This window comes from Schistocerca serialis, chromosome 8, assembly GCF_023864345.2.
Source record: "Schistocerca serialis cubense isolate TAMUIC-IGC-003099 chromosome 8, iqSchSeri2.2, whole genome shotgun sequence".
In the NCBI taxonomy this organism is placed as follows: Eukaryota; Metazoa; Arthropoda; class Insecta; order Orthoptera; family Acrididae; genus Schistocerca; species Schistocerca serialis.
In genome coordinates, this window is record NC_064645.1 from 608190670 (window position 1) to 608215627 (window position 24958).

Sequence of the window (24958 nt, forward strand, 5' to 3'; positions counted from 1 at the left end):
TATATGGATGCTGGTGCAGAAGAGCATCGCCTGCTATCTTCGCATCCCGCCTCAAACAATTGCTCCTCCTATGCTTGGAGGCACTACTTACTTCCCGACCGCAAAGATTCACTCTCTCACATGGTTTGAAGGCATGTCTATTTACTACTTATTTCGAGATGATGAGGAGTTGGTTCTTGACTATCGGAAATATCTCCAAGACTATCATAGCACACTTGAGAGCGCTCTTCTGTATCAACGACTCTTCGCAAATTATCTGTGTAGTGTCCTCGGAAACCTCCCTAACAGTGGGGAATACTGGGCAGGGGACGATCCCCGTGTTGACTTTGACATGGGGCGAAATGGTTATTGAACACTGCCGGCAGATGTGAAGTGCGCTTGGAATGGCGTATAGTATTTGTTTACATCATTACTTCGAGTTCCTTCGACTGTGTCGTCGTTATCTAAGCAATAAAATAATCGCAGTTTCCATTCTCTTATTTGTTCTTGGGTGTTTTGAGTTCAGTTGTGTGTTGGAAGAAGGACGCAAGAAATAAACGTGCTCAAATTTCATTTCATGTTGATGTGATTGATGTTATTTAAATTATTTACCATGTGTTCTCTATAACAGAGATAATGTGAATTAAAACTGTACCCAAAATTTTGGAGTTGAAGGAAAAACAAAGGGTTAAGGAGACTGTTTGCAATAAGCGGGGAATCTGGGTTCGAGTCCCGGTCCAGCGCAAATTTTGGTAGGTCAGTAACAGGTAGTATATCTCTACCTTCATTGCTAATGACTAGTTATCTGCAGTCGGCGAATTTATTTCGAAATAATCTGCTAAACGTTTCATTCACATGTATCCTACTTAGCGCTGCAGTTTTCACTAACGTTTCTATATTATTATAGGAAATATTTGGACTGCATGCAATCCATCTGGGACAAAAACAGATCGTTTATGACCAATTTTCTCAACAAGTAGTGAATGTCAGCAGTTCAGTAACACTTCTAGACAACCGACCCGTTTGAGTTGGTTGTCTGTGGTGCAGCTGCAATCTACAAAATTGTGAACTCCAGATGTAATGCTTATTGGATATCACATAATGAGCGTCGCAAGCGAATATTAACAAGAATATTGAATCCACTACATTAAGATAGCTTCTTAAATAAAAGTGAAGCGTGTTTGACGTTACGGGACTTCGACTTACCTTGGTTGAACGCTACAGCAGGAACGTAGATCACTATGGGAATCCACACCAGCTGAAACAAGGGATATACAGGGTTATTACAAATGATTGAAGCGATTTCACAGCTCTACAATAACTTTATTATTTGAGATATTTTCACAATGATTTGCACACACATACAAAAACTCAAAAAGTTTTTTTAGGCATTCACAAATGTTCGATATGTGTCCCTTTAGTGATTCGGCAAACATCAAGCCGATAATCAAGTTCCTCCCACACTCGGCGCAGCATGTCCCCATCAATGAGTTCGAAAGCATCGTTGATGCGAGCTCGCAGTTCTGGCACATTTCTTGATAGAGGAGGTTTAAACACTGAATCTTTCACATAACCCCACAGAAAGAAATCGCATGGGATTAAGTCGGGAGAGCGTGGAGGCCATGTCATGAATTGCTGATCATGATCTTCACCACGACCGATCCATCGGTTTTCCAATCTCCTGTTTAAGAAATGCCGAACATCATGATGGAAGTGTGGTGGAGCACCATCCTGTTGAAAGATGAAGTCGGCGCTGTCGGTCTCCAGTTATGGCATGAGCCAATTTTCCAGCATGTCCAGATACACGTGTCCTGTAACTTTTTTTCGCAGAAGAAAAAGGGGTCGTAAACTTTAAACCGTGAGATTGCACAAAACACGTTAACTTTTGGTGAATTGCGAATTTGCTGCACGAATGTGTGAGGATTCTCTACCGCCCAGATTCGCATATTGTGTCTGTTCACTTCACCATTAAGCAAAAATGTTGCTTCATTACTGAAAACAAGTTTCGCACTGAACGCACCCTCTTCCATGAGCTGTTGCAACCGCGCCGAAAATTCAAAGCGTTTGACTTTGTCATCGGGTGTCAGGGCTTGTAGCAATTGTCAACGGTAAGGCTTCTGCTTTAGCCTTTTCCGTAAGATTTTTCAAACCGTCGGCTGTGGTACGTTTAGCTCCCTGCTTGCTTTATTCGTCGACTTCCGCAGGCTACGCGTGAAACTTGCCCGCACGCGTTCAACCGTTTCTTCGCTCACTGCAGGCCGACCCGTTGATTTCCCCTTACAGAGGCATCCAGAAGCTTTAAACTGCGCATACCATCACCGAATGGAGTTAGCAGTTGGTGGATCTTTGTTGAACTTCGTCCTGAAGTGTCGTTGCACTGTTATGACTGACTGATGTGAGTGCATTTCAAGCACGACATACGCTTTCTCGGCTCCTGTCGCCATTTTGTCTCACTGCGCTCTCGAGCGCTCTGGCGGCAGAAACCTGAAGTGTGGCTTCAGCCGAACAAAACTTCATGAGTTTTTCTACGTATCTGTAATGTGTCGTGACCTTATGTCAATGAATGGAGCTACAGTGAATTTATGAAATCGCTTCAATCATTTGTAATAGCCCTGTATCGTCTTTACTGCAGTGGTGGAAACTAAACATGTTTTAAATATTTTATACTGGTACGTGAGAAAGCATGAGAATTATTCTTATTCTGTTATTTTCTTTCTTTTTATGCAGTTAAATCCCATTTTACCTCTCCCGCAAAGGATATGAAAGTAGAAAAATGTACGTTGGTAAATGATCATTGAATGAATACCATAATATTTTGGGTCGAATTTGAGGTAAGCCTAAGAAACGGGATGGAAGAGAACTATGAAATTTCTTTCACATATATGTATTTGTAACTGAGTGGAACCTTACAGCAAAATATAATTTGAAATTTACGTAGACAACATCACATTTGCAGCTTGCCCTTAACCCACTCCCTTCATTCCAGTCTTTCTAGATGCTCTCCTTGACGTCATGCAGACTTCGCACTACTGAAAGAAAGACCACTATGGACAGTATGGCTTAACGACATCCTGTGTGATGTTTCAGGAGTGAAGTATGCATCATGGACGTTTTCACTGTAATAAACATTAAGGAATGTTGAGCAAGTATTTTGTTGAATGCAATTAGTTACGTAATTCATGGGTCTTTGCTGTATCTTAATGAAAAACTAGAGGCTTTTGTAATGTGGTGGTACTGAAAAATGTTGAAGGTTAGACGTACAAAGCGGATAAATAATGAAGAATCAAATCGAGAAGAAAAGAAATTTACGGCCCCCATTTACTAAAAGAAGGAACTGGTTGACGGAGAGATGACGTTATTTGTACAGGATAAACCAGCGTGGATAGCAGCCGCAAATCATTTTTCCTACTAAGACCACAATAATGTCCTAATGAAATGGAAACGGTAACTTTATAGGTTATTTGGCATTCGTATCTAACTATTTAAGAATTAATGTGTATGCCGGCCGGAGTGGCCGAGCGGTTCTAGGCGCTACAGACTGGAACCGCGCGACCTCTACAGCCGTAGCTTCGAATCCTGCCTGGGGCATGGATGTGTGTGATGTACTTAGGTTAGTTAGGTTTGAGTATTTCTAAGTTCTAGATGACTGATGACCTCAGACGTTAAGTCCCATAGTGCTCAGAGCCATTTGAATTGACGTCATACAATTCTTATGGTATGCATTGTAGATCCCACTTTATAAGATAACTTTTCTTGTTTTGGTCCATACCACCTCCGCCCAAAATGCGGAAGGTGAAGAGCGGGCAGCAGAAGAGATTTGTTTCATAGTAATGGGTGCTCATAGGTCTTAAGGTATGCATTTTAGAGCCCACTTTTACTAGACATTTTCCTTCGAATGGTCGTTCCTGTCATATACCTGAATATGAACCTGGGGCACCCTGTACAACCGCTACGCTAGTACACTCGACCGAGAACAACTTTCCACATTCATCAACAATTTAAAACAACATCACAGCCGAAGTGGCGTACGTACGTAAACATAAAAACTCGTAATGCGTAGTACAGAACGTTGCTGCACACTGATTGAATCGACACTGCAGCGGTGTACTCGAAAATAGAGTAGCAAAAATCAGCAGATCGTTTAATACGAATGACAGTGATTTAATGACAGTCAAGGTGGAATTGTAATCGCATAGAATTCTGGAAAAGGTTATGTGCTCGTGAACGACGTATTATTTCTAGGAGATCGAAAATCTCTATTGTGAGAATAAAAACGAATTCTGCAGTCACAGGCCTTCTGAACGTCAGCTTGCTCTGTTCACACACGAAATAAAGAAGGAAGTAAAAGCGAACCCCATATTGATGCAATGTTAGTCAACCTTCGGAAAGCATTCGTCTTCAAGTAAATAAAAGAGTTACTTACAGAACATCAGAACAAACGTGCTTCGAACCACCAAATGGTTTTAGTACATCGTTTTTAATGGGAGACATTATCAGAAGCTAAATTACTGTCCGACAAATACCAAGAAATTTAGGCAGGACTTTCATTGGTGAAGATACATGTAAACGGCCCGAATGAAAACACTTTCACCTTCTGAAGCCAGTCACAGACGATACAGTTATTGTGTACAGAGAAGTTTGTGTACAGAGAGATCGTGGCGTTAGAAAATTGCTCCGAAGTGTAGGCAACGTTTATGATTAGCACTAATAGCAATGAGTGGCAGGTGAATCTCTATCCTGAGGAAATTAGATTAGAAAATAAGACGCTCAAGTGGTACTGAAGGTTGCTGTTTGGGCAACAGAACAACTTAAGTTGGCCGAAGCAGAGAATATATAAAACGCAGATTTGCGATAGCACGAAAAGCATTGCTCAATTTCTTAACACGTAATATAAATTTAAGACTTACAAAGCCTATTCTGGAAACATTTGTTTAAAGCATGGCCTTGCACGCAAAATAAACGTGGGTGATAAGTAGTACAGAGAAGAAGAGAACGCAATCTTCCAAAATGTGGCGCTACAGAAGAATTATGAATATTAGGTGAATACATGCATTACTAATCAAGTAGTGAATCGAGTCTGGGAGAAAATACGTTTATGACACAACCTTACTAATTGAATGTGTCGGTTGATACGACACATCCTAAGGCATCAAGGAATAATCAGTTTAGTTGTGGGTGGAAGGGAAGAATGGGGAAGGGGGGGGGGGGGAGGGTAAAGATTGTAGAGAGAAACCAGAACTTGACTACAGTAAGCAGGTTCAAATGGATATAATCTGCAAAGGTTATGCAGAGCCTAAGACTGCATCCAGCCAGGCGTTGGACTGACACCCATTATAATAAAAAATAGAAGACTCGATATCGTCACTTGCTTAAAAATACTTTTTCAGACGACAGTCAACAGCCGAAATCTATCGTATAAAATGACGGTAAAAAATGAAGCCTTATGCAAAAGTATATACATAATTATGCTACCAGACAAAAAAAAAGAAGAGTGATGCGCTCAGAAGATCGTCACAGAGCCCGTGACCGGGATATCAAGGACCAATCAGAGCAGTTCTTGGCCAACTTGCCTCAGGAGACGGTACACTGGCCTTATGACACCACTTTCAGTGCATGAATCCAGGCTAGAAGGGATGCAGCGTAACACTGATTAGTGAGCTCATGCTGCAAAGTTCCTTGTAATACTGGTTCACTGCAATAACTTCTCATACCCTTTCAATCCGTGAAATTTCATTTAGTTTCCTCCTCCGCTTCTGGGCATTTCACTGTTTCCTGCCAGGCAGTGTACATTGTGGACTTGAGTTCGAAGACCTGCATGACGCAGCGCTCACGGCTAGTCTAGCCCGTGCAAGCCTGTTCATCTCTACCCTTATAGCAAGCTTACCGTAGTACTGCAGTCGAGTTTTAGTCTCCCACTATAATTTTTGTCCCTCTCCATTTCACGCTTCTCTCCAAGACGAAATTAAAAATGCTTTGATACATGAGGATGTGTTCTATAAGACTTTACCTTCTTTAGTCAGGTTGTGCCATAAAGACTTTTTCTCCCCAGTTATATCCAGTAGCTCTTCATTAGTTACTCAGTATACCTATCACATCTTCAGCGTTCTTATGCAGTATCATATTTCGGGAACTTCAATTCTCTTACTGTCCGAACTGTTTATAATTCACCTTTCTCTTGTATACAATATTCTCTACTCACACTCACTCACTCACTGGTCATACCGCAACAACGTATTTTCTCCATCTGTCCCTATCTTGGGCTATTTCCTTCCATTCACCTTCAATACCCAGGCTCCTCAAATCAGCCTTCACATTGTCCTCCCATCTACGCCTCGGTGTCCCCACAGGACGTTTTCCCTCTATGTGCCCTACCAGTACTCTGCGCGTTGCCCTGCCCTCATCCATTCGAGCTACGTGACCAGCTCATCGGAGCCTACGTGATTTAATAATACTGATTATGTCAGGGCTTGAATAGAGTTCGTGAACCTCTTCGTTATGCAGTTTTCGCTACTCTCCGCTAATGTCATCCCTTTTTGCTCCGAAAATTTTCCTCAAAATTTTGTTTTAAAATACTCGAAACGGCTTTTCATTTTGCACAGTGAGAGACCAAGTCTCACACCCATACCGCATAACTGGTGTAATAATAGTTTCGTATATTCTAATGTTTAAATTCCTAGACAATATCTGTGATGAAAGTAATCTATTCAGTGAGAAGTAGCACGCATTTCCAGCCCGTAATCTCTTCTTCAGTTCGGATTCTATCTCATTTCTCGAAGTGATGACCACGCCTAGATACTTAAATCTGTTCACTTTTTCAAACTGCATGTCTCCAACTCTTAACGTTTCCTGATCTACTGCTGTTGGCATTCTAGTAGTAACCAGGTATTTAGTTTTGTCTTCACTTATCCTTAGACCAACATCTTCACTAGCCTTGATTAACGCATTCGCATTTGCTGTTACAGATTCCTTCCTATTGCTAATTATGTTTAGATCATCTGCATACCCTAATATCTTAATATTTCCATTTAACTCCACACCCTCTGAATTATCTGCTGCCATTCGTATTATATTCTAGGACTAAATTAAAAAGTAGCGGAGACAGGGCATCTCCCTGCTTAAGTCTGTTCTTTATTACAAATTCTTCTGACTCCAATTTCCCCAGGCGTACTCTACCTTTTGTGTTTTTAAAACTCGCTTCTATAAGAGTAACATACTTCTTTGGTATTCCAAATTCCAAAAGAATTCTGTACAATTTTGACTGCAATACTGAATCATATGCTTTTGTGAGATCTATGAAAAGATTATGAACTGGTTTATTGTATTCCCATTTCTTTTCCAAAATTTGGCGCAGGGTGAATATTTGGTCTATAGTTGATCTGTTCCTCCGAAAGCCAGCTTGGTAATCCCCCACGATTTCATCTTCATATGGTGTAAGCCTGCTTAGCAGAATATTCGAGAAAATTTTGGAACATACTGGTAATAGCGATATCCCTCTATAATTACTACAATCCATTTTGTCGCCTTTCTTAAAAATTGGGATCAGAATCGACTCCTGCCACTCCTGTACAACATTACAAACAAATACACGGTCCAGCCACATTGATAATATTCGACGTCAACATGCAATAACCACTGACAGACGGCAGGTGGTAACATTAGCAATAGTGGATATATAAAGCGTTTCGGGGATGGGGATGGGGGTGGGGGGGGGGGGGGAGGGTACACGGGAAGCAGTGCAGTCGTTGTCTAAATGCAGAAACGCAGCGATTTATCTGATATCCAAAAGGGAATAATCATTGCCTTTCGGGACAAGGGTGGACGTATCTCCGAAACGGCTGAGTTTCTAAACTGTTGGTGTGCCTCCGTAGTTAACGCATACCATCCATGGCAAAATGTCGCTATCCAAAGCCCTGGCCAACTTGAATCCGTCACGGGCCATAGACGAGAGGGATGAACGATGGCAGCGGAGATTTGTAGAGGAAAATAGACGTGCAACTATTGAGCAACTGTCACCCAGATGAACCAACCGTCTACCAACGACCGTTCAGCGAACGTTTCTGCGTATGGGTCTCTGCAGCAGCCGCTTGATACATGCACCAATGCTGACTCCTCTTCATCGGCGATGAAGGCTGGAATTTGCACCCCAGTACTGCAGCTGGACATCAACTGAATGGCGACAAGTGACGTTCTCAGACGGGAGTCCTCTAGCGTTTAATGCCCTGCAACAATCGCCGGAAGTGTTCAGACCGCAGGAGGGAGCGTTATGGTCTGATTAATAATTGCGTGGCATTCGCTGGGCGATCTCGTCATTCTGGCGGGCACAACAGATCAACACCGGTATGCATCTATCCCTGGGGACCATGTCTATCTCTACATGCAGTTTGTTTTTCCTCGGCGTGATGGCATATATCAGAAGGACAACACAAAATGTCACATAGCTCGCAGCGTACGTGCATGTTTCGAAGAGCACCAGTATGAGTTTATCGTAGTCCGTTGGCCCACAAACTGCCCGGATTAAAAGCCAATTGAGAATCTAGGGACCGCATCGATTGGGCTGCTCGCGCCATGGAGTCTCAAACGTGAAACCTGGCGTAACTGACAACGGCATTGGAGTCGGCATGTCTCCACATCCCTGTTGGTACCTTCCAGAATTTCACCGACTCTCTGCCTGCACGTCCGCGGTGCAACAGGCTTTTCAGAAGTGGCCACATGAATGTTACTGGACCATGTACTATTAGAGGAGAACTCTAAACTCTTAAGTTTGTATTAGAAGTTCAAATATTCATCATTTTCAGAAACGATTTTCTAACTGTTACCAGTCTACATTTCATGTACTTTTTCGCCCATCATCAATTACGAGGGTCAGATTAAATGCGAAATAAAATATCAGCACTGTGTCAATGCATTTTATACGATAGATTTCGGCTGTTGACTGTCGTCTGAAAAAGTATTTTTAAGCAAGTGACGATATCGAGTCTTCTATTTTTTATTATAATGGGTGTCAGTCCGACGCCTGGCTGGATGCAGTCTTAGGCTCTGCATAACCCTTGCAGATTATATCCATTTGAATCTGCTTACTGTAGTCAAGTTCTGGTTTCTCTCTACAATCTTTACCCCCCCCCCCTTCCCCATTGTTCCCTTCCACCCACAACTAAACTGACTATTCAAAAAAATGGTTCAAATGGCTCTGAGCACTATGGGACTCAACTGCTGTGGTCATAAGTCCCCTAGAACTTAGAACTACTTAAACCTAACTAACCTAAGGACATCACACAACACCCAGCCATCACGAGGCAGAGAAAATCCCTGACCCCGCCGGGAATCGAACCCGGGAACCCGGGCGTGGGAAGCGAGAACGCTACCGCACGACCACGAGATGCGGGCAAAAAAACTGACTATTCCTTGATGCCTTAGGATATGTCGTATCAACCGACTCATTCAATTAGTAAGGTTGTGTCATAAACGTATTTTCTCCCAGACTCGATTCACTACTTGATTAGTAATGCATGTATTCACCTAATATTCATAATTCTTCTGTAACGCCACATTTTGGAAGATTGCGTTCTCTTCTTCTCTGTACTACTTATCACCCACGTTTATTTTGCGTGCAAGGCCATGCTTTAAACAAATATTTCCAGAATAGGCTTTGTAAGCCTTAAATTTATATTACGTGTTAAGAAGTTGAGCAATGCTTTTCGTGCTATCGCAAATCTGCGTTTTATATACTCTCTGCTTCGGCCAACTTAAGTTGTTCTGTTGCCCATACAGCAACCTTCTGTACCACTTGAACGTCTTATTTTCTAATCTAATTTCCTCAGGATTGAGATTCACCTGCCACTCATTGCTATTAGTGCTAATCATAAACGTTGCCTACACTTCGGAGCAATTTTCTAACGCCACGATCTCTCTGTACACAAACTTCTCTGTACACAATAACTGTATCGTCTGTGACTGGCTTCAGAGGGTGAAAGTGTTTTCATCCGGGCCGTTTACATGTATCTTCACCAATGAAAGTCCTGCCTAAATTTCTTGGTATTTGTCGGACAGTAATTTAGCTTCTGATAATGTCTCCCATTAAAAACGATGTACTAAAACCATTTGGTGGTTCGAAGCACGTTTGTTCTGATGTTCTGTAAGTAACTCTTTTATTTACTTGAAGACGAATGCTTTCCGAAGGTTGACTAACATTGCATCAATATGGGGTTCGCTTTTACTTCCTTCTTTATTTCGTGTGTGAACAGAGCAAGCTGACGTTCAGAAGGCCTGTGACTGCAGAATTCGTTTTTATTCTCACAATAGAGATTTTCGATCTCCTAGAAATAATACGTCGCTCAGGAGCACATAACCTTTTCCAGAATTCTATGCGATTACAATTCCACCTTGACTGTCATTAAATCACTGTCATTTATATTAAACGATCTGCTGATTTTTGCTATTCCATTTTCGAGTATACCGCTGCAGTGTCGATTTAATCAGTGTGCAGCAACGTTGCGTACTACGCATTACGAGTTTTTATGTTTACGTACGTACGCCACTTCGGCTGTGATGTTGTTTTAAATTGTTGATGAATGTGGAAAGTTGTTCTCGGTCGAGTGTACAAGCGTAGCTGTTGTACAGGGTGCCCCAGGTTGATATTCAGGTATATGACAGGAACGACCATTCGAAGGGAAATGTCTAGTAAAAGTGGGCTCTAAAATGCATACCTTAAGACCTATGAGCACCCATTACTATGAAACAAATCTCTTCTGCTGCCCGCTCTTCACCTTCCGCATTTTAGGTGGAGGTGGTATGGACCAAAACAAGAAAAGTTATCTTATAAAGTGGGATCTACAATGCATACCATAAGAATTTCTTAATAGAGGATAACTGATTGCAACAACAGGAAATTTAGAAATCATTTTCCATACGGTGAAGCGCCTGATAAATAAACACAAGAAAACGTTACGTACATGGTCTTAGGTGTACCACGATACCTGAGAGTACTTACCGTAAAAGTTACGAAGAAGAAGGAACCCAGAAGTCTCGCGCTTCTGCCGAACCTCATGTCCAAGTACTGTGGAAAGAAGAAAACGAACGGAAGGTGAAAAATCTCTAATTTGGTAATAGTTTCTATGAAACAGTATTATCGTTTCTAGGGTATTATACCTTTTTGCATCATCAAAGACCAAATAATGAAATTTACGAGAACGTCCTGAAAGGTAATGCCTCCGAATTTTTTTTTCGTTTCTCAGTATCGGTTTGAGGTATTACACGACACTCATTTTACTCGGTCGACTTTCTCGCTTCGCTGATCTTAGCCGTAACCCTCTGCCTCTTGGGGTCTCTGAATTGTAATGGGTAACATGGCGGTTTGTAGCGTAACTATGTCGGTGCATGAGAAACAGCATTCTATAATTGGGTTTCTGAAAGCGGAAATTCTAACAGTTTGTCCTTGCATGGGGTACCCCGCTCTTCAGCGTGGCAATGTGTGACCATATAGGGACTCTGCGATGCCGGGAATAATCCGACGCCTTGGCTTCGCCGTGATCGGTTATCTTGCATACAGCCCCGAGTTGGCCCATGCCACTTTCATCTGTTTCCAAAACTTAAAGAACACTTTCGATCATTTCCCTTTGACATTGATGCAGCGGTGCAAACAGAGCTGGTGATGTGGCTACGTCAACGATCACACTACAGCGACGGAATAAAAAAACCTGGTCTATCGTTTGAAGATATGTGTTCGTTACCAGACTGACTTGTTGAGAAATAAATACGTTGACATGAAGAATAAAGATGTAGACCGGCAGTAAGATTTGTTTTATTTAAAAAAAGGTTTATGAGTTCATACATGAAAAATTCGGAGGTATTAATTTTCAGCATGCCTCTTACATATGCACCGAAATATGATTTTTGCCGTAGAACAGTTTCTCAATACCGCTTCGGGGTGGTCATGTTTGAATTTTGCTGCTGGATTTTATAGTCCAAAATTCATTTTCGCGTAATGTAAACGCTCTACACACTTTGCGACGTGACTGGTTTGTTGGGTTGCCCTTTCTTTTTCAAAATGTTTGCTGATGCCCTGCATTTGCTCACTCAGTATAATTTAGGTGCTTAGTAACGACCCTGCATGGTGTCTTCGGTAGCACACAAGCAATAGCTAGATTTTAACTAACACGAAGAAAACACAAAATTACACAGTTTTTTGTATGTTCGGAGGTGTGTGTTTAGAGTCCCGGAACACACCGATATACCCTCGCCACAGTACCATAGAATACCATTAAAGGAACCTATAAACAAAATGGAACAGCCAATCACCACTTTATCAAGGGAGGACACGAGTCCGCCAGTGCATCTAGAGTAAACTGAGAGTGGCACCGACACCAGCTTCTCCCCTGGACGAGTGGACCCTCGGAAATTGCAGAATTGACGGCTAAATATTTCGCTCGCAGCGATTTAAGCTGTCCTCTTTGGTTCTTGCCTAACCATATTCTCGGAAATCGTGACATAGTCGCAAGAACAGCCAAAAATGGGATAAGCAAGTAATATAGATGTCATTGCTGATCGTTTCGCTCGCAGGAGCTTCATTCTTCGTTTCCTAATCAGACATAAGTCACAAAATCGAAGAAACTCATTCCCGAGAGAGTGCGCTCTCATACACTCAGGTGACAAAATGCATGGGATAGGGATGTGCACATATACAGATGGCGGTAGTATCAAGTACGCATGGTATAAAAGAGCAGTGCATTGGCGGAGCTGTCTCACCCCCTGATGTCTCCCTTCCTCTCCACCCCCAGCCCATTGCCGCCCCTTTACCGTTGTATCCCATCCTCTCTCCATCTCCACACTCTCTGCCTCCTTTCCCAACGCAACTTCCAACATCTACCCCTCCCGGATGATGAGCTTCGCCCTGACATCTACTCTTCCTACCAACTCTGACCCCATATTCCTCCTCAGGGCTCCCTCTCCTCCCCCTCCCTTCTCCTGAGTCGCTTCCCCCCCCCCACCCTACGCCCCCTCCCTCTCCTGTGCTCCCCTTCCATGTCTCTGCGCTCCCTCCTGCCTTGTCTTCCCTCTTCATCTCCTGCCCCACCTGTCTCCTGCTTCTTGGTGCACTCGCTGACGCCCCTACTCTTTTCATCCCGCCCCCTCCCCTGCTGCACCTTGCTCTCCTCTCCTGTTCCATCCTCTCAGGCCTCTCCCTCGGCAGGTCCCACCTGGCAGTTTTATTCCTCAACGTGTGTGCTTAAAGTGGGTTTAAAGTGTGTTTTTCTGGAGTGTTTCTAATACTGTGGCCAACTTTTAACCTGTGCGCGTGACTTCAGTATCTTTTTTGTGTTCTATGAATCACCAACTGTGTTATTTAATTTTATAACGACTTTTTTAATTGTTCCCCCACGAACATCTCCATTTCAGTGTATTTTTACCTCCATTATGTCCCCTTACTCTGTTTTATCTCCTCCTTTTTTCATCGCCTTATATGTAACATTTTATTCTTGTCTTAGTTGTCATGTCACTCGGGTGAAGAGCGGCGGATTGTTCCGCTGACAGCCCTCCCCTGCCCATATGGGGCAGGGGAATGAAATCACAGTAAAGAAAAAAAACAACGCTGTCATTTGCATTCCAGTGAGTTATGTCGAGTAGTGTCCGACGTGATTATGGCTGCATGATGACAATTAACAGTCTTTCAAGAAGAAATGGCGGTTGGATCTAGACACATGGGACATTCCATTTCAGAAATCGTTAGGGAATTCAATAGTCTGAGATCCACAGTGTCAAGAGTGTGCCGAGAATACCAAATTTTAAGCATTACTTCTCGCTATGGAAAACACAGCGACCGACGACCCTCATTTAACGACCGAGACCAGCGGCGTTTGTGTAGAGTTGTCACTGCTAACAGACACGCAAAAATGCGTGAAATAACCGCAGAAATCAAGGTGGGACGTTTGAGGGACTTATTCGTTAGGACAGTGCGGCAGAATTTGGCGTTAACGGGTTATTGCAACAGACGACGAGTGTCTTTGGTAACAGCACGAAATCGCCTGCAGCGCCCCTCCTGGGCTCGTGTCCATGTCGGTTGAACCCCAGACAATTGGATAACTGTGTCCCAGTCAGATGAGCCCCAATTTCAGTTGGTAAGATCTGATGGTTGGGTTCTAGTGTGGCGCAACCGCACAAAGACGTGGACAGAAGTTGCCAACAGGGCCCTGTGAAAGCTGGTGGTGGCTCCATAATGGGATGGGCTGTGTGATCGAGTGGGTCCTGGTTATATTCGGGTACTTGACGACCATTTGCAGCTATTGATGTACTTCATGTTCCAAAGCTTCAATGGGATTTTTATGAACGACAGTGCACCGTATCATTGGGCCACAATTGTTCACGATTGGTTAGAAGAACGTTCTGGACAGTGCGAATGGATGATTTGGTCACACAGATCGCCGACATGAATACCACCGATCAGTTATTGGCCATAACTGAGAGGTCAGTTCGTACGCAAAATCCTGCAGGCGCAACACCTTCGCAATTACGGACAGCAACGGAGGCAACGTGGCTCAATATTTCTGCAGAGGACTTCCAGCGTCTTGTTCAGTCCATGCTACGTCGAGTTGCTGCACTATGCCGGGCAAAAATAGATCAGACACGATGTTAAGAGGTATCCCATGTTTTTTTGTAACCCCAGTGTTCGTAAACTAGCGGACCTAGCAATGCAATTGGTAAATGTGAATGGGAAATGGATGTACTTTCTAATCTCCTTATCTTCCATCTCTCTGTCCATCTCCTCCTCCTCTCCTTATGCATCTCCTACTCCTACCCCCCCCCCTCCCCCCCCCCATTTTGCGTCCATCTCCTCCCTCCATATTTCTCTCATCATCTTTTCGTCCCCTTTCTCTCTGTCCATGTCCTCCTTCCCCTCTCTTTGTCCATTTCCAACCCCTCCTACAGTACTTCTCTGCATAACTCCTCTTGCCCCCTCTCTCTGATTTATTGTTATTGCAAAAGTAAACTTGATGGGGAAGAAGTTCCTGAAAGTAAATGTGTCAATCGGTTAGGATCATTGGTATACGGGATATGAAAGAGACCGCTCCAACTGCTGAATCTGTGAGGATAATAGCTTCACTAACATTACCAAAGTTGTAATCTGCGAGTGGGTACAGTTACAAAAGTTTCAGACAATCATAGGTCGATAAGCCATAAATACAACTTTCCAGTTTACTGTTAAAACCGACTGTGAAGAAGAAAACAGCACATTATTGTGTATATCATTTTTATTCAAACCAATTTAAGAGTTAATGCCTATGTTTGATACTAGTAGACTTCTAGTGGCCAGGAATGTTCTTTTTGCCAGGGCTAATCTGCTATTGATGTCCTGCTTGCTCCGTCCGTGATTGGTTATTTCGCTGTCTTTCGTCTTTCTTCGATTTACGCTCAATTCTACTCAATAGACCGTTCATTCCGTTCAGCAGATCCTGTAATTCTTCTTTATTTTCACTTAGGATATAAATGTCATTATCGAATCTTATCATTGATATCCTTTCACCTTGGATTTTAATTCCAACCTTGAACATTTTTTTCATTTCCATCATTGCTTCTTCCCTGTATAGATTGTGAAAGATATAGATTGTGTAGGGGTGAAAGACTAAATCCCTGTCTTCTATTTTTTTAATCTGAACACTTCGTTCTGGGTCTCTGAAACTGACTGCGGGAAAGAAAAAAGACCGGACGTTTTCATAGCACAGACAGCTCGGCATTTTCATTGTCATAGTCGGTTTTAAAAGAAAACTTGTACGTTGTTGTCTAAGAAATATATAGCCTACATCCAGCTGAACGTTTAGTAGAGTTTCGTGTAAAAATTTGAAGTAAATCGGTCAAGAACTGGCGGAGATTTTTGGAAACAATGGCTAAACAGTAGTTCGTCTTTCCATATTAGTATAGGTAGAGATATATAGTAATATGTATCTTAAAATATGTAGCCTATATCTGTCTATATTTTTGCTAGGATTATATGTGAAAACTTTGAAGTAACTTGGTGAAGAACTTTTCAGACTTAAGGAAACAGCGTTTTTTTGTTATATATTTATGTATGAAGGGGAAATGCTGTTTCCAAAAATCTGAAAAGTTCTTGACCGATTTACTTAAAATTTTCACATGTTACTCTAATGTTTATTAGAGCATCGTGTAAAAATTTCATGAAAATTGGTCAAGAAGTTTTCGAGATTTTTGATAACAACCTTAAACAACGTCGTATGTTTAGATACTCGTAGTAAGACAGATAAATATAAATGCAGTGACTATGTAAGTCGGTATGTGACTGTTATAACTGTAACCTTTACTCATATCAGAGACATAAGACACTGATATCGGCTAGCTTTTGTCAGATGACAAGCAATGCAGAGACCAACAATTTAAGGATCACTGCCTGTGCATATCTCTATCTCTTTTTGGCACTGGACAACCTCTTTCTCTTACTAGTAGAGATAATAGACGAAGAAAGAGAAGTCCTTAGGAAGTTGTAGCATCTGTGACGTACCCAAAGAATGGGGGCACCTCGCGTGATTTTTTTTTTTTCCGCGAGTCATGTGACGTGACGTCACGAGCACTTTCGCCAGTTTGGTGCCGCATGCGGAGGGGCACTCATCTGTGAGTGACGGGATAAGGTGGACGCGACCATCGGCCATTCATCTTTTGCGTCGTTTAGTACACAAGTGCCAAAACATGGTGGTTTCAATAGCATCTATACGTACGGCTGCTTCTTCAAGGTCAACACTGTTCAGAACAGCGTTTCAAAGCGCTTGGTTTGATGTGTCCTTGTATTTGCGGAGGTATTATGACATTTAGTAAGCTTTTGAAATACACATTGTGGTCTGAGTATAAAGATCCTTTGGGAAATTTCACGTAATGCACTCTGTGTATTTCCTAGTTGAATAGGACCGGCCGCGGTGGTCTAGCGGTTCTAGGCGCTCAGTCCGGAACCGCGCGACTGCTACGGTCGCAGGTTCGAATCCTGCCTCGGGCATGGATGTGTGTGATGTCCTTACGTTAGTTAGGTTTAAATAGTTCTAAGTTCTAGGGGACTAATGACCACAGATGTTAAGTCCCATAGTGCTCAGAGCCATTTGAACCTAGTTGAATAATTATCGCAACAGTTGTATTTGATGTTTCCTATCTTTTTCATTTGTTGAATAACTGTGCCTCAGCCTTGAGCTGTACAGGTATTGAGCACATTGTGGTCAATGCATTATTGTACGTTCGATTAACGAAAGCCCTCAGCTGTTGACTACTAACATTGGCCGTTGTGCTACTTTATAAATTTATCTGTCAATTTTGCGATAGTTTTTAATTTGTCCGTGAATCGTGTGAGCCCTTGCTAACGAATTTTTGAATACATGCATATGAGAAACGGCCATAACTCTCGACTCGATTTTTACACGATAATCACAGTGCTCCACCTTCCCTTTTCCCATGGGTACCGTTTATTTATCGAAACCCGTTCATTTTTTATTCATGCATTGGAAGTTAGTGTATTGGTGAAGGCAGAATTGGGGAACAGAATCACAGTCATATAGGATTTAATTTCGTCCGCAGCGCGCAGGAACGGCGTTCCAGCAACGATGTTCCAGCGCCTCCCAGTGATTTTTTTTTTAACTCACTGGAACAAGTGGATCTAAACTAGTACTCATGCTTTAAAGCGCAAAATAACTACTGTATAACTTGCCGCTAACACGTGAGACGTACACTACTGGCCATTGAAATTACTACACCACGAAGATGACATGGTACACACGCGAAATTTAACTGACAGGAAGAAGATGCTGTGATATGCAAATGATTAGCTTTTCAGAGCATTCACACATGGTTGGCGCCGGTGGCGACACCTACAACGTGCTGACATGAGGAAAGTTTCCAACCGATTTCTCATACACAAACAGCAGTTGACCGGCGTTGCCTGGTGAAACGTTGTTGTGATGCCTCGTGTAAGGACGAGAAATGCGTACCATCGCGATTCCGACTTTGATAAAGGTCGGATTGTAGCATATCGCGATTGCGGTTTATCGTACCGCGACATTGCTGCTCGCGTAGGTCGAGATCCAATGACTGTTAGCGGAATATGGAATCGGTGGGTTCAGGAGGGTAATACGGAACGCCGTGCTGGATCCCATCGGCCTCGTATCACTAGCAGTCGAGATGACAGGCATCTTATCCGCATGGCTGTAACGGATCGTGCAGCCACCTCTTGATCCCTGAGTCAACAGATGGGGACGTTTGCAAGACAACAACCACCTGCACTAACAGTTCGACGACGTTTGCAGCAGCATGGACTATCAGCTCGGAGACCATGGCTGCGGTTACCCCTGACGCTGCATCACACACAGGAGCTCCTGCGATGGTGTACTCAACGACGAACCTGGGTGCACGAATCGCAAAACGTCATTTTTTCGGATAAATCCAGGTTCTGTTTACAGCATCATGATGGTCGCATCCGTGTATTCGTCATCGCCGTACTGGCGTATCACCCGGCGTGATGGTATGGGTTGCCATTGGTTACGCGTCTCGGTCACCTCTTATTCGCATTGACGGCACTTTGAAAAGTGGACGTTACATTTCAGATGTGTTACGACCCGTGGCTCTACCCTTCATTCGATCCCTGCGAAACCCTAAATTTCAGCAGAATAATGCGCGACTGCATGTTGCAGTTCCTGTACGCGCCTTTCTGGATACAGAAAATGTTCGACTGCTGCCCTGGCCAGCACATCTTCCAGATCTCTCAGCAACTGAAAGTGTCTGGTCAATGGTGGCCGAGCAACTGGCTCGTCACAATACGCCAGTCACTACTGTTGATGAACTGTGGTATCGTGTTGAAGCTGCATGGGCAGCTGTACCTGTACACGCCATCGAAGCTCTGTTTGACTCAATGCCCAGGCGTACCAAGGCCGTTATTACGGCCAGAGGTGGTTGTTCTGGGTACTGATTTCTCAGGACCTATCCACCCAAATTGCGTGAAAATGTAATCACATGTCAGTTCTAGCATAATATATTTGTCCAATGAATACCCGTTTATCATCTGCATTTCTTCTTGGTGTAGCAATTTTAATGGCCAGTAGTGTAGTTTTGTTTCTCTTTGAACTTCGGGAACGCGGAATCGTAAGTAGGCTCGATGGGCCAGGAATATCTTCATTCATTCATCGCTAAGTGCCTTATTAATTAATACAGGACACATGCTCTCCGAGCAGCTAGAATGCAACTTGCTGGACGTTGCAGCTGGCAGCAGTTGAGAACGTGACGTCATAGTACGAGGACCACCGACTTTTGCCGATGTCTATTGAGCAAGAGCAAAGTGATACAGTTACGGGTAAGGGCAGTAGCAACTGGGTGGCTTTATTGTTTTGTTTATAAGACAAGTTTTTTAGTTTTATCACACGATTTAAAAAATCGAAACTTGTGGTTCTTATAGCTGGATAGGGAGACAGAGGTGTGGGTGAATGGGTTATTTCCTGCATCTAAGGCCGGCCGGTGTGGCCGTGCGGTTCTAGGCGCTTCAGTCTGGAACCGCGTGACCACTACGGTCGCAGGTTCGAATCCTGCCTCGGGCATGGATGTGTGTGATGCCCTTAGGTTAGTTAGGTTTAAGTAGTTCTAAGTTCTAGGGGACTGATGACCACAGCAGTTGAGTCCCATAGTGCTCAGAGCCATTTGAACCATTTTTGTTCGAGCAACAAATACGCCGGGAGAAACTGAAGAATCACACTATCTGAAGTTGTTCCGCCATTATCTTTATTCTTATCTTGATGCTGCAAGTTAAACATAATATACTTTTCAGTGATGTCTGCGAGCAAACCAAAATCCTGCAGCCAAACCGGATCTTCTAACTCAAGGAAGGAGTCGCTTAGCTCTAACAAAAATTCTACCAGCGCATCAAACAACTCTTTAAAACGTTATAAAATTCTGCCTCTACCAAGCCAACGATCTTCCGCATGAGGTATTGGGTCACCACTTTGGAATCCAGAGTATCAGCCAGTTCTCTGAAGAAACGCCTCTGAATTGCATCATCTCTTTGTTCACTGCTTTTATGACTATTTGCAGTCCATTATTCATACTTAAGAATTTCCCACAATATGACTGCTAATGTATTAAACAATTATAAGAATTGGTGGTTCATGGTGTGGGTTCCTGTAGTCATGTTCTAGTTCATGAACCACGGGCAACGTATGAGTGGCCAAGTAAGTGGTCCCGACAGTCGGGATACCAGTTACTTTGGAATAAGGCTGGGCATCTCGGACATATCCTGAGTTGTGGTCATCTATGTGCGCATACGGCAAAGACTACCAAATCCACCGGTTAGTCCCTCAGCCGTTAGGGGTAAAACCCAATGGGATTCGGGGCAAGTAAGGCTAGCAACCTGCTTCCCTGGTACTTTAAATATGATGCTGGCAACAGTCAGAGCAAAATGCCTCGGACCTTTGGAGGTGACGGAGTCCCACCTCTAACTGACAAACCAGGGACTCCTAAGATACGACTTGGCAAACAAATGGTAATGAGATGGGGAGGTATTAATATCAATGGGGGCTACTCTGGGAAGAAGGTAGAGCTGGCAGACGCTGCAAGAAGATGGGGATGGACGTTTTAGCTGTTAGTGACATTCGGGTAAGGGGTGAGAAAGAAGAGGAAGTGGGAGAATACAAGGTCTACCTGTCAGGAGTCAAAGCAGGAATAGCACAATGGGGTGTAGGGCTTTACATCAGGAAAGAAATGGAACCCAACGTAGTTGCAATAAGGTATGTAAACGAACGACTGATGTGGATAGATTTGACAGTGTCTAGCAAGAAAATTAGGATTGTGTCAGTATATTCGCATTGTGAAGGGACAGATCAAGATAAGATGGATAGTTTTTATGAGGCACTCAATGATATAGTTGTTAGAGTAAAGGACAAAGACAGTGTTCTGCTCATGGGTGATTTTAACGCCAGGATTGGAAATCGAACAGAAGGGTATGAAAAGGTTATGGGTAAATTTGGAGAGGATATGGAGGCCAACAGGAACGGGAAACAACTCTTGGATTTCTGTGCCAGTATGGGCTTAGTAATCACAAACTCCTTTTTTAAACATAAGAACATTCACCGGTATACTTGGGAAGGCAGGGGAACCAGATCTGTTATTGACTATATAATAACAGATCAGGAATTCAGGAAGGCTGTCACGGACACACGTGTATTGAGGGGATTCTTTGATGACACTGATCATTATTTAATCTGCAGTGAAATTGGGATTGTGAGGCCGAAAGTGCAGGAGGTCAGGTCCATATGTAGGAGGATAAGAGTGGAGAAACTTCAGGATAAGGAAATCAGGCACAAGTACATAACAGCGATCTCAGAAAGGTACCAGTTAGTTGAATGTAATCAATTGCAGTCATTGGAAAAGGAATGGACAAGGTACAGGGACACAGTACTAGAAGTGGCTAAAGAATGTCTTGGAACAGTAGTGTGTAAAGGTAGGATGAAGCAAACAGCTTGGTGGAATGACACAGTCAAGGCAGCCTGTAAAAAGAAAAAGAAGGCGTGTCAAAAATGGCTACATACTAGAACTCCGGTAGACAGAGAAAGTTATGTTGAAGAAAGAAACAAAACCAAGCAGATAATTACAGCATCCAAGAAGAAATCTTGGGAAGACTTTGGAAACAGGTTGGAGACTATGGGTCAAGCTGCTGGAAAATCATTCTGGAGTGTAATTAGCAGTCTTCGAAAGGGAGGTAAGAAGGAAATGACAAGTATTTTGGACAGGTCAGGAAAACTGCTGGTGAGTCCTGTGAATGCCTTGGGCAGATGGAGGGAATATTTTGAAGAGTTGCTCAATGTAGGTGAAAATACGATCAGTAATGTTTCAGATTTCGAGGTAGAATGGAATAGGAATGATGATGGAAATAGGATCACATTTGAGGAAGTGGAGAAAATGGTCAATAGATTGCAGTGCAATAAAGCAGCTGGGGTGGATGAAATTAAGTTGGAACTCATCAAATACAGTGGAATGTCAGGTCTTAAATGGCTACACAGGATAAATGAAATGGCCTGGGAGTCGGGACAGGTTCCATCAGACTGGACAAAAGCAGTAATCAGACCAATCTTTAAACATGGAAACAGAAAAGATTGTAACAACTACAGAGGTATCTCTTTAATGAGCGTTGTGGGTAAAATCTTCTCAGGTATTGTTGAAAGGAAAGTGCGAGTCTTAGTTGAGGACCAATTGGATGAAAATCAGTGTGGGTTTAGGCCTCTTAGAGGCTGTCAGGACCAGATCTTTAGCTTACGGCAAATAATGGAGAAGTGTTATGAGTGGAACAGGGAATTGTATCTATGCTTTATAGATCTAGAAAAGGAATATGACCGGGTTCCTAGGAGGAAGTTATTGTCTGTTCTACGAGATTATGGAATAGGAGGCAAACTTTTGCAAGCAATTAAAGGTCTTTACATGGATAGTCAGGCAGCAGTTAGAGTTGACGGTAAACTGAGTTCATGGTTCAGAGTAGTTTCAGGGGTAAGACAAGGCTGCAACCTGTCTCCACTGTTGTTCATATTATTTATGGATCATATGTTGAAAACAATAGACTGGCTTGGTGGGATTAAGATATGTGAACACAAAATAAGCAGTCTTGCATATGCGGATGACTTAGTTGTGATGGCAGATTCGATTGAAAGTTTGCAAAGTAATATTTCAGAGCTAGATCAGAAATGTAAGGACTATGGTATGAAGATTAGCATCTCCAAAACGAAAGTAATGTCAGTGGGAAAGAAATATAAACGGATTGAGTGCCAAAGTTAGAACAGGTGGACGGTTTCAAGTACTTAGGATGCATATTGTCACAGGATGGCAAAATAGTGAAAGAACTGGAAGCGAGGTGTAGCAAAGCTAATGCAGTGAGCGCTCAGCTACGATCTACTCTCTTCTGCAAGAAGGAAGTCAGTACCAAGACTAAGTTATCTGTGCACCGTTGAATCTTTCAACCAACTTTGTTGTGTGGGAACGAAAGCTGGGTGGATTCAGGTTACCTTATCAACAAGGTTGAGGTTACGGATATGAAAGTAGCTAGGATGATTGCAGGTACTAGTAGATGGGAACAATGGCAGGAGGGTGTCCACAATGAGGAAATCAAAGAAAAACTGGGAATGAACTCTATAGATGTAGCAGTCAGGGCGAACAGGTTTAGATGGTGGGGTCATGTTACACGCATGGGAGAAGCAAGGTTACCCAAGAGACTCATGGGTTCAGCAGTAGAGGGTAGGAGGAGTCGGCGCAGACCGAGGAGAAGGTACCTGGATTCGGTTAAGAATGATTTTGAAGTAATAGGTTTAACACCAGAAGAGGCACCAATGTTAGCACTGAATAGGGGATCATGGAGGAATTTTGTAAGGGGGCTATGCTCCAGACTGAACGCTGAAAGCCATAATCAGTCTTAAATCATGATGATGATGATGAAGAAGAAAGAAATTTCGGAAAGCTGTCGTCTACACCACACAAGGCTGCGTATCACTCCTCTGCGCCGACCATCGCCGAAGTTCCATCCGTTTCTAAGCCCACCAACTTCTTCACAGGAATATTTTCAGAGCTCATAAAATGGTTCAAATGGCTCCAGGCACGGTGGGACTTAACATCTGAGGCCATCAGTCCCTTAGACTTAGAACTACTTTAACCTAACTAATCTAAGGACATCACACACATCCATACCCGAAGCAGGATTCGAACCTGCTACTGGTTCCGGACTGAAGCACCTAGAACCGCTCGACCACAGCGGCCGGCAGTGCTGATAAGATCTTTAACCGCTAAAAGTAAGTCCTGTCCTGTAACGCGGTATAATCTTTGCCGGCTTCTCTCTTATTTCGAGTCTGCATCTCGTGGTCTCGTTGTCGTGTTCTCGCTTCCAGAGCACGGGGTCCCAGGTTTGATTTCCGGGGGGGGGGGGGGGGGTCAGGGATTGTCACCTACCACTAGATGACTGGGTGTTTGTGTTGTCCTCATCATTTCATCACCATTCATGAAAGTGGCGAGTTTGGACTGAGAAAAGGTTGGGAACTTGTACGGGCGCTGATAACGACGGAGTTGAGTGTCCCACAAACCAAACATCATCATCATCATCATCATCTTATTTCGAAGTTATCGAAAGCCGTTCATGCAAAAACTGACAACTGAGGTGTATCTGCTGCGTCAGTCGACTCGCCAAATTGTAAGGGAAAGATAGCTGCAGCGATCAACGACAGTTTTAAGTTGTGAAATGACGTCAGAACTCATAACCTCAGCTCTCCTCATTACTTTATTTGTAGGAAGTTGTACAAATTTTATAGCAGACTTTAACACAGTTTTATTAAGTTTTATTACGTAATGAATTTTCAGCTTCTAACAATTTTTGAATCATTGAACATCTTCGTAAGGTCTCTTACTCTATGCAACAGTTTTTAAAACACGGAATGACGCCACAGTTGCTACTTTATATTTGTCTAATTGTTTTTAAAAATGTTGACTGTTGAGCATGGTTTTAGCTTCCTTACCTTCTCTTTCCTTACAGCAAAATCCAGTGGGAAATCGTATTCAATCCCTGAATGAACAGTTCTGAAATGAAGTTTGACGTTCTCTTTCTTCCCAGTTGATACGCTCATGTAACACAGTAAACACACAGTATCAATACCTTGATCAAATTATTCAAATTATCGAACGTCTGATATACACACGAAAAAAACGTACGTAACCTTACGCGCATACAATCAACTATCATCCTGAATGAGATTTTCACTCTGCAGCGGAGTGTGCGCTGATATGAAACTTCCTGGCAGATTAAAACTGTGTGCCCGACCGAGACTGGAACTCGGGACCTTTGCCTTTCGCGGGCAAGTGCTCTACCAACTGAGCTACCGAAGCACGACCCACGCCCGGTACTCACAGCTTTACTTCTGCCAGTACCTCGTCTCCTACCTTCCAAACTTTACAGAAGCTCTCCTGCGAACCTTGCAGAACTAGCACTCTT

The 24958-nt window shown here is 43.1% G+C and overlaps 1 protein-coding gene across 2 annotated transcripts in view; it reads right to left on the reverse strand.

Moving 5' to 3' along the window:
• The window catches only part of LOC126416621 (sodium-coupled monocarboxylate transporter 1-like), a 334959-nt gene that overhangs the window by 242440 nt on the left and 67561 nt on the right, over nucleotides 1-24958 (reverse strand). For both annotated transcript variants that reach the window (XM_050084378.1, XM_050084377.1), the window contains exons 4-5: nucleotides 10967-11032; nucleotides 1186-1237 (exon numbers count right to left, since the gene is read on the reverse strand). In XM_050084378.1, the coding sequence (XP_049940335.1) occupies nucleotides 1186-1237; nucleotides 10967-11032 (118 nt within the window). The remainder of the gene's footprint in view (nucleotides 1-1185; nucleotides 1238-10966; nucleotides 11033-24958) is intronic.